General features: G+C 51.2%; 1 protein-coding gene and 2 non-coding genes across 3 annotated transcripts; all 3 read right to left on the reverse strand.

Moving 5' to 3' along the window:
* Window positions 1–474: 474 nt before the first annotated feature.
* On the reverse strand, window positions 475–11221 carry DKC1 (dyskerin pseudouridine synthase 1). The gene is made up of 15 exons (XM_067724696.1): window positions 11084–11221; window positions 10370–10437; window positions 9836–9922; window positions 8554–8645; window positions 8166–8350; window positions 7504–7568; window positions 7093–7219; window positions 6734–6864; window positions 6192–6335; window positions 4529–4649; window positions 3595–3713; window positions 2861–2964; window positions 2432–2495; window positions 1606–1734; window positions 475–1244 (listed from the first exon to the last, which is right to left on the reverse strand). The coding sequence occupies exons 1-15, from the start codon at window positions 11097–11099 to the stop codon at window positions 1179–1181; spliced, it is 1518 nt and encodes a 505-aa protein (XP_067580797.1). The 5' UTR covers window positions 11100–11221; the 3' UTR covers window positions 475–1178.
* LOC137217683 (small nucleolar RNA SNORA56) lies at window positions 2530–2658 on the reverse strand. The gene has a single exon (XR_010940186.1). It is a non-coding gene; the product is annotated as a small nucleolar RNA SNORA56 (small nucleolar RNA).
* Window positions 6514–6634, reverse strand: LOC137217681 (small nucleolar RNA SNORA36 family). The gene has a single exon (XR_010940184.1). It is a non-coding gene; the product is annotated as a small nucleolar RNA SNORA36 family (small nucleolar RNA).
* Window positions 11222–11534: the final 313 nt, after the last annotated feature.

An 11534-nucleotide genomic window follows, 5' to 3' on the forward strand; every position in this document is an offset into this window, starting at 1 on the left:
CCTTTCTCCTCTCAAGTAGTTTGGACATCACTTAATTTGTGATGAGTCCCCTCTTATCTCGTCAGTGTCTTGATGAAGATTCCAGAGTATCTGATCTCATGCCAGATGACGGGCCCAAAGGGAAGTGTTACAAGACGCAGAACCAGAGAAAGAGAAGTAACCAAACATAAAGGAAAAGCATCAAATTTCAACTAGGACATAAAGGTCCCTACATTTTTTTTTTTTTTTTTTTGCCTCTCACTGTTGTGGCCTCTCCCGTTGCGGAGCACAGGCTCCGGACGCGCAGGCTCAGCGGCCATGGCTCACGGGCCCAGCCGCTCCGTGGCATGTGGGACCTTCCCGGACCAGGGCTCAAACCCGTGTCCCCTGCATCGGCAAGCACTGCGCCACCAGGGAAACCCAACATTTTTAATCAAAATATATTTTCTGTCCTCCTAGTTTGAGATCAACAATCAGAAAATCCAACAGGAATACTTTAAAAATTTCATAAGTAAACTTTAATAAGTAAAAATTACAACCTTCTCCCAGCAATGAAGCTAACTGAGGATTAAAACAAAGAACAGAGACATGGTTTTTTGGGGATTCTCTCACAGGTGGATTTAAGTGTCTGAAGTGGTGCCTATATACACAAGCAGTGAAGAAGTGACTGGAAATAACTCATGAGATGGAACGACAGAGCCCTTGGCCAGGCCTCCATCTAGAAGGGAAATACGGGGTGACAGAGGAGACTGGCACTAGAGTCCTCACAAGACACTGGAAAAATGATTACCCCTCAATTAATAACATGATTCAGTTATATTTTTTTTACTTGCCCTATACCATTTTGCTGAGCAGACTTGATTTTTATAAACTTCTTTGATGAGGGAAGGGGGAAGCAAACTAGGAGAGGCCCATGACGTGAAAACGGCCCCCAGGAAACAGCTGCGGATGCTCACCGGGCAGTGCCGGGTCTGAAGGGGAGACACCCGCCCCCTTCACCGGTGTCCTTAAAACAGGACAAGATGGGATGACCGCGCCAGGGGACGTCAGCAAGGTCGCAGCAGCTGCTCCAACACGCCGGACTCTCCGCCCTTTCCGGGATCTCAGGTTCATTCCCTCAAGAACAAATGTAGTTATGTTTTCTCAATAAGGCTTTAATTCCTCCTCCCACCTGGACACAGTGCTTCAAGTGGTGTCCACTAGTCAGCGAAGATTTCCACTTTTATTTTCTTCTTCTTCTTCTTCTTTTTGGTGGTGTCACTGTCCTGGGGGAAAGAGAAAGCAAGCGTCTGTTAAGCACTGCCACTCTCCCCAAAGGAAATCAGGGAAGTTCCACACAGTCAACTAAGCCTTCTCAGGATCCGTAAGGATAGCCTGCAATACGTAAATTTTGCACATAACACAAATCCCGCGTTTTCCACGGCGCCCCTGCATTTAGATCCCCCAGCCATGCACCCTCCCCACCCACCATCAACACAGCCCTAACTCTGAGCCGCTACTATAAAGAAGCTGGGCCCGGCCCCGTCCTTCCCACAGGGCAGCTCCCCGAGTAACCAAGCCGGCAGCAGCGGGCAATTCCCTCCCCTTCGAGGACAAAGGGAGCCCCGGGCCTGGGCGTGTTTGTACCCCGTCTCCCGGCTCGTCCGCGCTCTCCAGAGCAGCTTTGGCCTTCTTGGCTTTCTTCTTCTTCTTTTCCCTCTTGACCAACTGGGGAGCCACTGAAGACGTTTCATCGCTTTCACTCTCTCGCTTCCGCTAAGGTGGAGACAATTGATCAAATGTTAAGATCTTGGGCAAATGCGGATGAGAAAGTCTCAGTAAGTCAAAAGGGGAGGAGCCAGCAGAGAAGACGCTGATTGGATCCAACAGGAAGTTTTCAAAGACCCCAACAGGGCTTTGTTTACCAAGGGTTCAAAGACCAGGAAGCCAGGGGCACAGCAGGAGCGCCAGGGCAGCAACACAGGGCCGGGCCAGAAAGGCCACGTCCTCACTGAAGCCAAAGGCAGGACCGCATGCCCCCCAGGGGCGCTCCCACGAGTGCTCAGAGAAGACAGGCAAGCGCGGGCCCCAAGCAGCTCTTCTCAGGACACTCTGTGCCACCCGAGGTACAGACAAGCCATCCTGCAGTCTAACACCAACAGCCCGCCGCCCCCGAGCCGAGCAGCCACCGCGTGCTTCCCGCGGACGGTCGCAACACTGAGCTGGTGCCGTCCGGAGGGGTTTGTCCGGTCCCGAGCGTCACGGTCTCTACTTCAACATGCCTGTGCCGCCCCTTGACCCAACCCTGTTCCGGGGTCATGGCCTCAGCTGAGCCCACACCCCTGCCAGCAGACACGACAGGGAACGTGAACTGGAGCCTGCAGAGCCCGAGGGGGGCAGGAAGGCCCACCCCGCTGAGCCAGCACGTGTGGCTGGACGGCACATGGCGAAGCCCTCAGAGCACGCCACTCACCTTTGGGGCTTTGACTGCTTCGGCAACTACCTGGGGGGCTTTGACGTCTTTCCTGGCAGAATCGCTGAAAGAGGAGCGACAGGTGAGAGTCATTGCCAGCAGATCCGGCAAGCCTAAGGCCACCATCAACATCCTGATGCTGGACAGAACAACTCACCACTTGCTGTCGCAGACTGACTCCTGCTGCAGTGCCACGAGCCAGACTAGAAAGGGTTAACTGTCTGTCGTGCTGCCCAACGCCCTAAGCGGCTACTCCACACGCCCCAAGGCCAGTCCCCTCAGGTCCTACACGTTTCCCCCAAACTAAATCCACCCCTTTCCCACGTCTGGGCTCCCCGCCTTCCCCTCCTCCCCTGCGGTCACTATAGCACTGCAGCCAGCGTGCCCTCTGCCCACCACGTGGCTGGGAAACATCCCGCCCGCCCTTACCTGTAGTCCACGTACTCCTGTGTCCAGGCGGCAGGCGTGTTGTCCGTGGGCTTGCCATGCTTGTCCAAAAGGCCCTGCTTGATCATCAGCCTCTTCTGACTTGCCTGGTGGACCGTCAGGGTTTCAACGTTAGTACAGTGTCAACACATAAAACATGTACCACGACCACACACACACACAGCAAATAAGGTGCCCCCCTTGGGTGTTGTCAGCAGAGTGCTCCAAACTCACCCTCCCTCTAATAGGAGCAAACATGGGACTTACGAAAGGCTGCAAACCTTTTTGTACCAGTGGGAGCCTCCGCAGTGTCATTTTGACCACAGGGCCTTTGCACATGCTATTCCAGCAGCCCTGGGCTCTTCCCTCCCCGCTTCACCTCAACATCTAACACTACGTACCGCACACTGGCGTGGCTCCAGATCCCTCACCCCGACTCCCCGACCAGGCCGAAGCCTTCATCGTGGACTGCTGACTGACGTGTTAGGCACCTCTCCACACCCCTTCATAAGGCCCTCACCACGCCACTGTGCAATTTGAGCACTGCCTATCTACTGTCCCCCTTAGACTGAAATCTCTAAGGTCTGAGACAGGCCCGTTTCTACTTACCACTGACTCCCCAGAGCCCAGCACGAGGCAAGGACGTGGCAGTGGACACACAGTGGGAGCTGCCCAAGTGAGGATTCAACAAGGCAAAACAGAATAAGGCAGCAGGGCACACGCCCAGTCCCACTTACTTTTGGACCTAAACCCCACTTCCGAGGGTAAGTGTCTCTCTCCATGATCACTCTCTTGATCTTGGCTACGATACCATGGTCACAGGTGGAGATCACTGCCGTGGTCATTAATGCAATAGCTGCAGGCGTTGGAAAGAGATAAAAGAACGACTTGAAGGGGAAAGACTCCATAATCAATGAGCCCGAATGCCACTGTTTTACACAACTTTTAAAAACCTATTTAAAACTCTTAAGCTCTCCTGCCTTGAGGTTTCCTTTGCTGAGCATTGCATATGGAGGAAATCCACCATTAGGGGAAGAAAGGCTGTGAAAGCACATTACTTATCGAGTTCAAAAAATACTGACACTAATCACACTCATAAAAATCAATGCTTCCTAGGTCCTCAGAAGGGACCTCTTTATTAATAAGTAAACCACAGCTATTTAACCTGTGTAATTTGCACAAGAAATAAAGCATGTCATCAGAATTCCTTTTCAGCTGTGAGCAAGCAGCCAGAGGGGAAGGGACACCTCAATAAGGAACCCCAAAGACATGCGTGTCCTGCCTGGAGCTCAGGCCACACACAGGGACAATCCGACAGTAGCTAAACTTTCACAAGGTAGTGCTGCAAGCAGACAAGGAGTGGACTGAAGGCTCTTTAATTACCACAGCCATTCACCCCCACTTCGCTGATGATTTCCTCCTTTCACTGGAGAGCCGAGGAAAGCCCAACTGCTGAGACACAGCTCCTAACAGCAGCCAGTGGGGCGAGAGGAAGCCCCACTTACCTCCCTGCCGCCTATGCCTGTCTGACATGGCCCTTTGCTGTGAGCACCCCGACAGACCCCGAGCGACACAGCGATCAGATGAGCCCGAGGGGCCAGGCCCGGGGGAGCCCGTTAGTGAGCCTGGCTGCAGCGGCGCAGGAGGGCCAAGGGCGCCTTCGCCTCTTACCCATGCAGACAGCTTCCCCTTTGGTGGTGATGACCGCCACCTCCTGGTTGACCTCGATCCCGTCCTCGTACCGGAGGACGCCCGGGAGCATGATCTTCGCGCCATAGCAGATGGCGTTCACCTGCGGGGTGGTGTCCCTGGTGAGCGCCGCGGCCCCAGGCGGCCGCCGCCCTGCACCCCGCCCCCACCCGTGACAGAGGACCAATGACACCCATGGCCACTGGCCGCGGTCTAGCTTATGAAGGGACTCAGGCTCACGGCAGCCACCCAGCACGGGCCAGGCGCTTCACGCGTGTCGACTCAGAAATGTCAGCGGGGGCCGTAAACAGCCACTCCTACCCAGGGCACTTAGAGCTGCCTTCATACTAAACCAACACCCAGCCTCAGTTTTCCTTAATTGCTCTTCTCTATGCCTCTAATCATTAAGGGAAAAACCTCTGACAGAGCTGGGAGGTGTATCAGATTTATTGGGAAATCTGGATAATGACAGGTTCCCAAAGTTAACTCACAAGCAAGACTGCCGAGGCCAACTCTCCCCGAGCTCGACAGCACTCCATGCGTCCAACCCGCCTCGTGCCACCTTGTCTTCACTCACCATATTCCACCCTCCCTTGAAATTCACCCAGAAGCGACCAGTTTGACCCCAGCGCAACGGGGGATCACATTTATGTTGTTCTGTTTTACGTGATTAAGTTTTTTCAGTCGCTATAGGGGCATGTTTTGGTATGCCTCATTAGTTTTTCTGTCTTTTACTACAAACTATAACATCTATACAGTCATCAAACATCTATGTAATTTAAGATCTAAATATGAACGAGCAAGCTCAAGTTATTAAATATATACAAAAATTTATATCTTTAAAAGTTAGAAAAAATTTTTATTGCTACTTGTTTAACAATAATTGATTACGCACTAGGCCACAAAGCATCTTAACTTACAGAAGGCCGTATTCTCTGACCATAATACCATTAAAAATAAGGCTATTTACAATTCTGGACTACTCAACCTTAAACAACTACTAAAGAGGAAACCCAAAGCAACACAAATAACTGCAGATTTCCTTTCATCGTTAAGATTACTCTAAGGTTATTTAGTAAGTATACTAAGAAAAAAAGCTTGATAATCTCTGTGACGTTTAGGTTTTATGACCTCAAACTAGGATTTATTTAAACAAAACAAAGCCTTTAATGGAGAACTAACTTATCGTATCTCTGAAACTCTCTAGTCTCAACCTTTTATCCCCATCAAAACAACCTTTTCTAGCAATAATTTAAATAAACCAAGGTGTCTTAGGCACATGCAGAACTACCAGTTTACAAGAGGGCAAAGTTTATGTACCACTGATAGTCTATTTCTTGAACCAAGTTACTTACTTTTAAAGTATTTGCCTTATTTCGAAATGAAATTACTCCTAGCATTGAACTTCTACTTTAATTTATATTTCTTTTTGATTTAATAAAAAGTTAATCATAAATGCTTCCAAGAACAAAAAAACAAATAAATGAATCCAGTGTCCAATCTACGAAACCAGAAAATAAACCAAGGCAAAATAATCGCTACAAGTTCACAAAGCCCAATTTCATCTCTTTAAACAGAATGAAGTGTTCAGGACACGGACCATATCTCACCTCTCGAGGTCACGTGTGGTGCAAACAGAACTTACCGCACTGTCCTTCATGACCAGCCGTTTATGAGAGGTCAACAGCTTTTCCAAAGGGTAAACAACTCGCCGCAGGTAACTCTCATCTTTGTGGTTGTCATACAGCCACTGGGCATCCAGCACATCGTGCATCGTCACCATGTGGTCCTGGAAAGTAGCCACATATGAAAATTACTCGAGTGCCACTGTATCCCCGACAGGCAAACGGACCTCACACTTCCAAACACGGAATGAACTTAGTCCCGTCTGCTAGTCCAAGCTCATTAGTGTCCGGTCTCTTCGGAGTCACTCTTTACCTGGTGGTCTATTAAATCTAAGCAGGCATATCTGTAGGCTAGGAGGTAAATGAATAGAGTAATGCTATCCATCCAGCCTGTGTTTCAATGCCCCAAAGTTTAATTAACAGAACAGGGAAGCTGCCCTGAACTGAACTCAACACTTTGGAAACTGCCTTTTCTTGGATGTGAAGCAGGTAGAGTTCCACCAAGGGCTGGAGGACCCAAGTACCAGCCGGCTCTAAAACTCTTAGCCCCGCGATGACGTACCTTTTCACTCATGACTCCGGAACGAACCCGCCGGAGTTCCTGCATCTGACCACCAACTCCCAATAACAAACCAAGGTGTACACACAGCGTCCGAATGTAAGTGCCGGCCTCACAACTCACCCAGAAGATTCCTAAGACACATGCAAAAGTAGTACATATTTTCCCAAGTAAACACAGCACTGGTTGAGAAACCCAGAGTTATTCTCTATCTGCACCAGCAAAACTAGAGACAACGGACACAGGCCACGACTACACCACATACTAAAGGCATCTACTTTTAAGAGACTAATTCTCCAGAATTCATTCCTACGCACGTGTGCTCTACGTGGGCTCAGTGCCTCACAGGCCTAAGGACCCACCTAATCTCCTTTCAGGATCATACTCGATCATCTTGCTCTCGTAGATGGTCCGCACTCGGAGCTGCCTCTTTACTGCAGCGATGAGCGGGGGTCGCTGGAACAAGGCACCTGTCAAGGTCTCTAGGGCCTGAGAATAAGCACAAAGCAAAACTCAAATAAGATCAAAGGGCAGATTTGGGGAGTTTAAGGGCACACTTGAAACACAAAAGGTCTCTTTCAATCATTTAGGATCTAAAAGGGCCTTTCAATTTTTGACTCTTTCTTCAACTACATAGGGATGGCTCAGTGCTGAGCAGAAGCCTCTCCTCAGAAAGGACATGAGCAGGTTGGCCACGGCAGCCCACTGACAAGGGCAAGGGCCTCAGAGACCCCAGTTGCTAACAGGTGCCTTCCCTACAATTACAGACTTACCCTAGAAAGCTGAGTCCCCCCTTCGATAGCATTGTGCAGCCGGACAATTCCCACATACTCTTTGCCTGTAAAATGACAAAAGAGTAGTCAGGTGTGGCCACTGAGTTTTCTGTATTTTCTATATGCTTATATCACTCCCATTTTGTACAGCCAGAAAAAGCAGGCAATTTGAACTCCTGTTTCTGTAAAATTTGCATTAAGACAGATTTCACGGTGCAGATGTGAGAAAGGACTGAAGACGCTATCTCATCGAGAGCTCAACTTTCAACATGCTGACAGGGACAGCCGGAGCGCCCGTGGAGAGCCTGACTGGAGACCACCTTAGAAGGTCAAGTAGAATTCTCCCCAATGCCGATGAAGGAGAGGCACTTTAGGCAGAAGCAGCAGGGCGGTTAGAGGAGCGTGGAGTGACAGGCCTGGAGCTGGGCTCAACGTGTGCATAAAAAGCACCTAGAACTCCAAACAAGGCAGCCCCACCAGGGTCTGGCTGAGGACAGAAGGCACACACACACCAAGAATATCCCTTGCTTCTGTTTTCTGTTTTTGTTTTATGATTTTACTAATGAAGAAATCATTTCTGAGAGCCGAAAGGTAGAAAAGGAAAGGAAGCACAGAAAGCCTTCCAATCTCAAAGTGGCCCCGTCCCCCCCTCTCCCACATACCTGCGCTCTGCTGGGATTTCACCAAGCGAGTGGCCCGTTCAATGCACACTATTAAACAACCAGTCACCTTGGGGTCCAGGGTACCACTGTGTCCTGTCTTCTCTACCCGGAGTATTCGCCGAATCCAGGCTACCACCTCGTGGGAAGAGGGGTTGGAAGGCTTGTCAAGATTAATGAAACCTGTCCTAGAACGGGAAAGAAATTACTGTGTCATCGGCTCTGGTCCTCTAATGAAAACTAAATCTGAAGAGTGAAAAAGAAGAGTTCACCATGGGTACAGGATAGCGTATTTAGGGCAATGCCACCGCTACCTCCGTGAACAACTGATGTGAAAGGGTCATTTTGAAAAGAACAGAAGTTTGGACAGTGCTGTTTCCAACACACTTACCTGATATAGTCCCCAATCTCCCTCTTCAGAGGATTTGAACCACAAGGAAGAGGTGTATAATGTGTTGTCCTTACATTTAGCTTATCAAAATTCTAGAAAGCAATGATACAACACAAAACAAACAATAAATCATTAACATGTGGGAAACAAGAGTCAGGACCACCATGAACCATGATATGGTGACGCTTCAGCTTCTTATTTTAGATCTTACTCCTATATTTCCATTATGTGCTGTGACAGACCGCTAAGCCTCCCCACATGCTGGAAAAATTACCTATATGAGTAAGAATACGACAAATTTGATCCCTCCTCCAGAAAGACCTCTTGGGGTACTACAGAACAAACTGGGCTTCACTGTGCAGGCTTATGAGTACAATATGGACTAGCTTTGATTTTCTCCGGGACCAAATGGAGGGGGACTGGCAACACGGCTCCGCACACCTGACTGGTCTGCACCTGCCCCAGGCACTCCTACCCCACTTTCCTCACGTCTGCCCCTTCTCACTCTCCTTTCCAGGGCTCCACCACCAGCCTGAAAGGGTTCCCGTCAATGGAAGCCCCTTAGCTTCATCTTGGTACTTTCCACAAGCAGCAATGATTTTTTTAACTGTATCTCCCACCCCTAGATTTTAAGTTCCATGACAGTAGGGACATTGCCAACCTGGTTTACCAGCAGGTAAAAATAGAGAAGCAGATGCTGTCTAAATGGCAGACACATCTGGCCAAGCAGAAACTCAACTGTATTCAATTCTATATGCAAATCTCTCTTTTACCTCATATTTAGTGATTTACTCAAACAGTCTGTCAAGGAGTCTTTCAATAAATTTGCCTCCTAATCTCGTAGCTGGCGCCCATTATGTCATTTGTGAAACTTGTAATTTAACTCATCACCGAAGTACCCTAGTTAAAACCCAACACGATAGCCAGTAACTTCTAGGGAGCAAGTTAACGTGCCAGGCACTGGCCGTGTGCTCTCAAGCATGTTCTACTCCACAAACCAGGACAGGTCTGCAAGGTGAGGCTAAGTGCAGAAATTGAGAGTTGATTATAAAATGTGATAGCAGTGTGACACCGCTGTAAACTTTACCTGTATTCTACAAGTGTTGGGTACATTGGAAGTGAAGGGGGAACAAACCCTGGCCCTCCATCTCACACACGCGGAGGAACAGTGTTTTAGGCGGCCTCATCTGGCACCTCCTAAGCCCAGGATGCGCCCTCAATCAACTGTTTAATACTCAAAACAGCGCAAAAGCCAAGCGCCGACCCGGTGCGAGACACATACCTTTAGCAACAGGGGCCACTGAGATGTGTCCAACTGAGCCGCTTTGGATTCAGGTTTGATGAGAAATTCTTCAGCGTGTTGTATTTCCTTCCACAGGACAGAAACACAGCCTGTTAGACTTCCCACCTGACTTCGAACAGTTCCACTACTACCACAGAAGTCTATACCTTTGAAATAAAAAGCAAGGTAGTCTATGCCTTTTCCCCGGGACCTCCACAGGAAAAAGAAATGAACAAAGAGCTGAGAAGCGCAAGCGAAGTGCCACCACGACGGGCTCAGCAATTTTAAGAGAAAGCGGGGCAGTGGGTCTGATAAGAGAATTTCAGGGGGAGCACTTGGTGCGGCCAGCAACACTTAGCAGGGTGTGCCTGACAGCAAAGACCCAGGTTGGCGGGCGTTGTGTACTTTCTACACAACGACCACTCAGTTACAGCCCATTCCTCCAAAGCCTTTAAAAACAGTTCTTTTCTGTAATCTGTCAGCTAAGAAACCTTTCTTTTCAGTCAAAGCAAAGTACAACATATTCGTACTCACTGCTACATCTTCTTCTGGTAAGGATTTCCGCTCCTTTTTCTTCTTATGCTTCTTCGGTAAAATAAGTACTTAAAAAAAACACACACACAAGAATTAGGAGTTTTCCCCGAAAATAAAGACAATGAAGTTTAAAACAAGGGTAGGTAGAAAACGGATGCTTGTCTAGGATCACAGGGGAAGCCGCCGGTGTCAGGCCGAGTGCGCGGCTGCACGGCGGGCTCCAGACAGCAGCCGCACGTGTCGCCCTCCATCCCGGCTCACCACGTGGCCGCGCGGGGCTGAAACGCCCACGGCGCTCTGGCCGCGGGCCCGTAAGCGACCGCCCAACGGTCCCCGAGGGCTGGTGGCCCCTAGAACTTTTTCTCGACTTCGCGCTCCGCGCACGCCCGAGCCCCTCGGCCCCTTTGCTTCCCCTCATCGCGCGGCGCTGACCGCGGCGTCCGAGCTGGCGGCGGCGGCCCGGGCCCTAAGGGGACGTACCGTCGGCGGGAGGCCCGGGCTGGTGGCGTCACGTCACCGCGGGGGCCTCTCGCTCTCTCGCCCTCACCCGTGGAGCCAAGGCCAAGCGACAAGGTCGGCAGGAGGCCCGGCAGCTGGAGCTAGCGGAAAGCTCGGGCCTCGAAGTTGTCCCCCCACCCCCGGCTCCCCTAGCCGAAGGATCTGGCCCCGGCCCGCGGCAACCCGCCCGGCCACCCGCGAGAGAACCACCCGTACCTTCCGCGTCCGCCATGTTGCCCCGCTGAGCGTGCGAGCCGCGTGGGCTAGCGCCGAGGAAGCTACCGCGGACTCCCGCCGCCGTCAGGCCGCGCCACTAGGGCCCGCCCACCTGTGCGCCGCCCCGTGCGTGTCGTGCAGCGGGGCGGGGCGAGGCGGGGCCGGGCTCGCGGGGCAGAGCCCCAAGCGCGCGCGGGACGGCTGCACACTCTCATTGGTGGACGCGGCCGGGACGCTGGCGCGTCCGCGCGTGCGCCTTGGGCCTCTCCCCGCCTTCGGCGGCCAGGTCTAGGAGCGCCTGCGCAGCTCGCGGGGCGGCTCGTAGTCTGTGGGCATGGCCCGGCAGCGGTTCGCTCTCCTTCGTTGAGGTTTTACCCGGACGGGAGCGCACGGGCACCCGCCTGAGCGCTCCTTGCTTCCTCGCCGACCCTTGAAGGTGGCTGTCGGATCA

This window comes from Pseudorca crassidens, chromosome X (assembly GCF_039906515.1).
Source record: "Pseudorca crassidens isolate mPseCra1 chromosome X, mPseCra1.hap1, whole genome shotgun sequence".
Lineage (NCBI taxonomy): Eukaryota > Metazoa > Chordata > Mammalia > Artiodactyla > Delphinidae > Pseudorca > Pseudorca crassidens.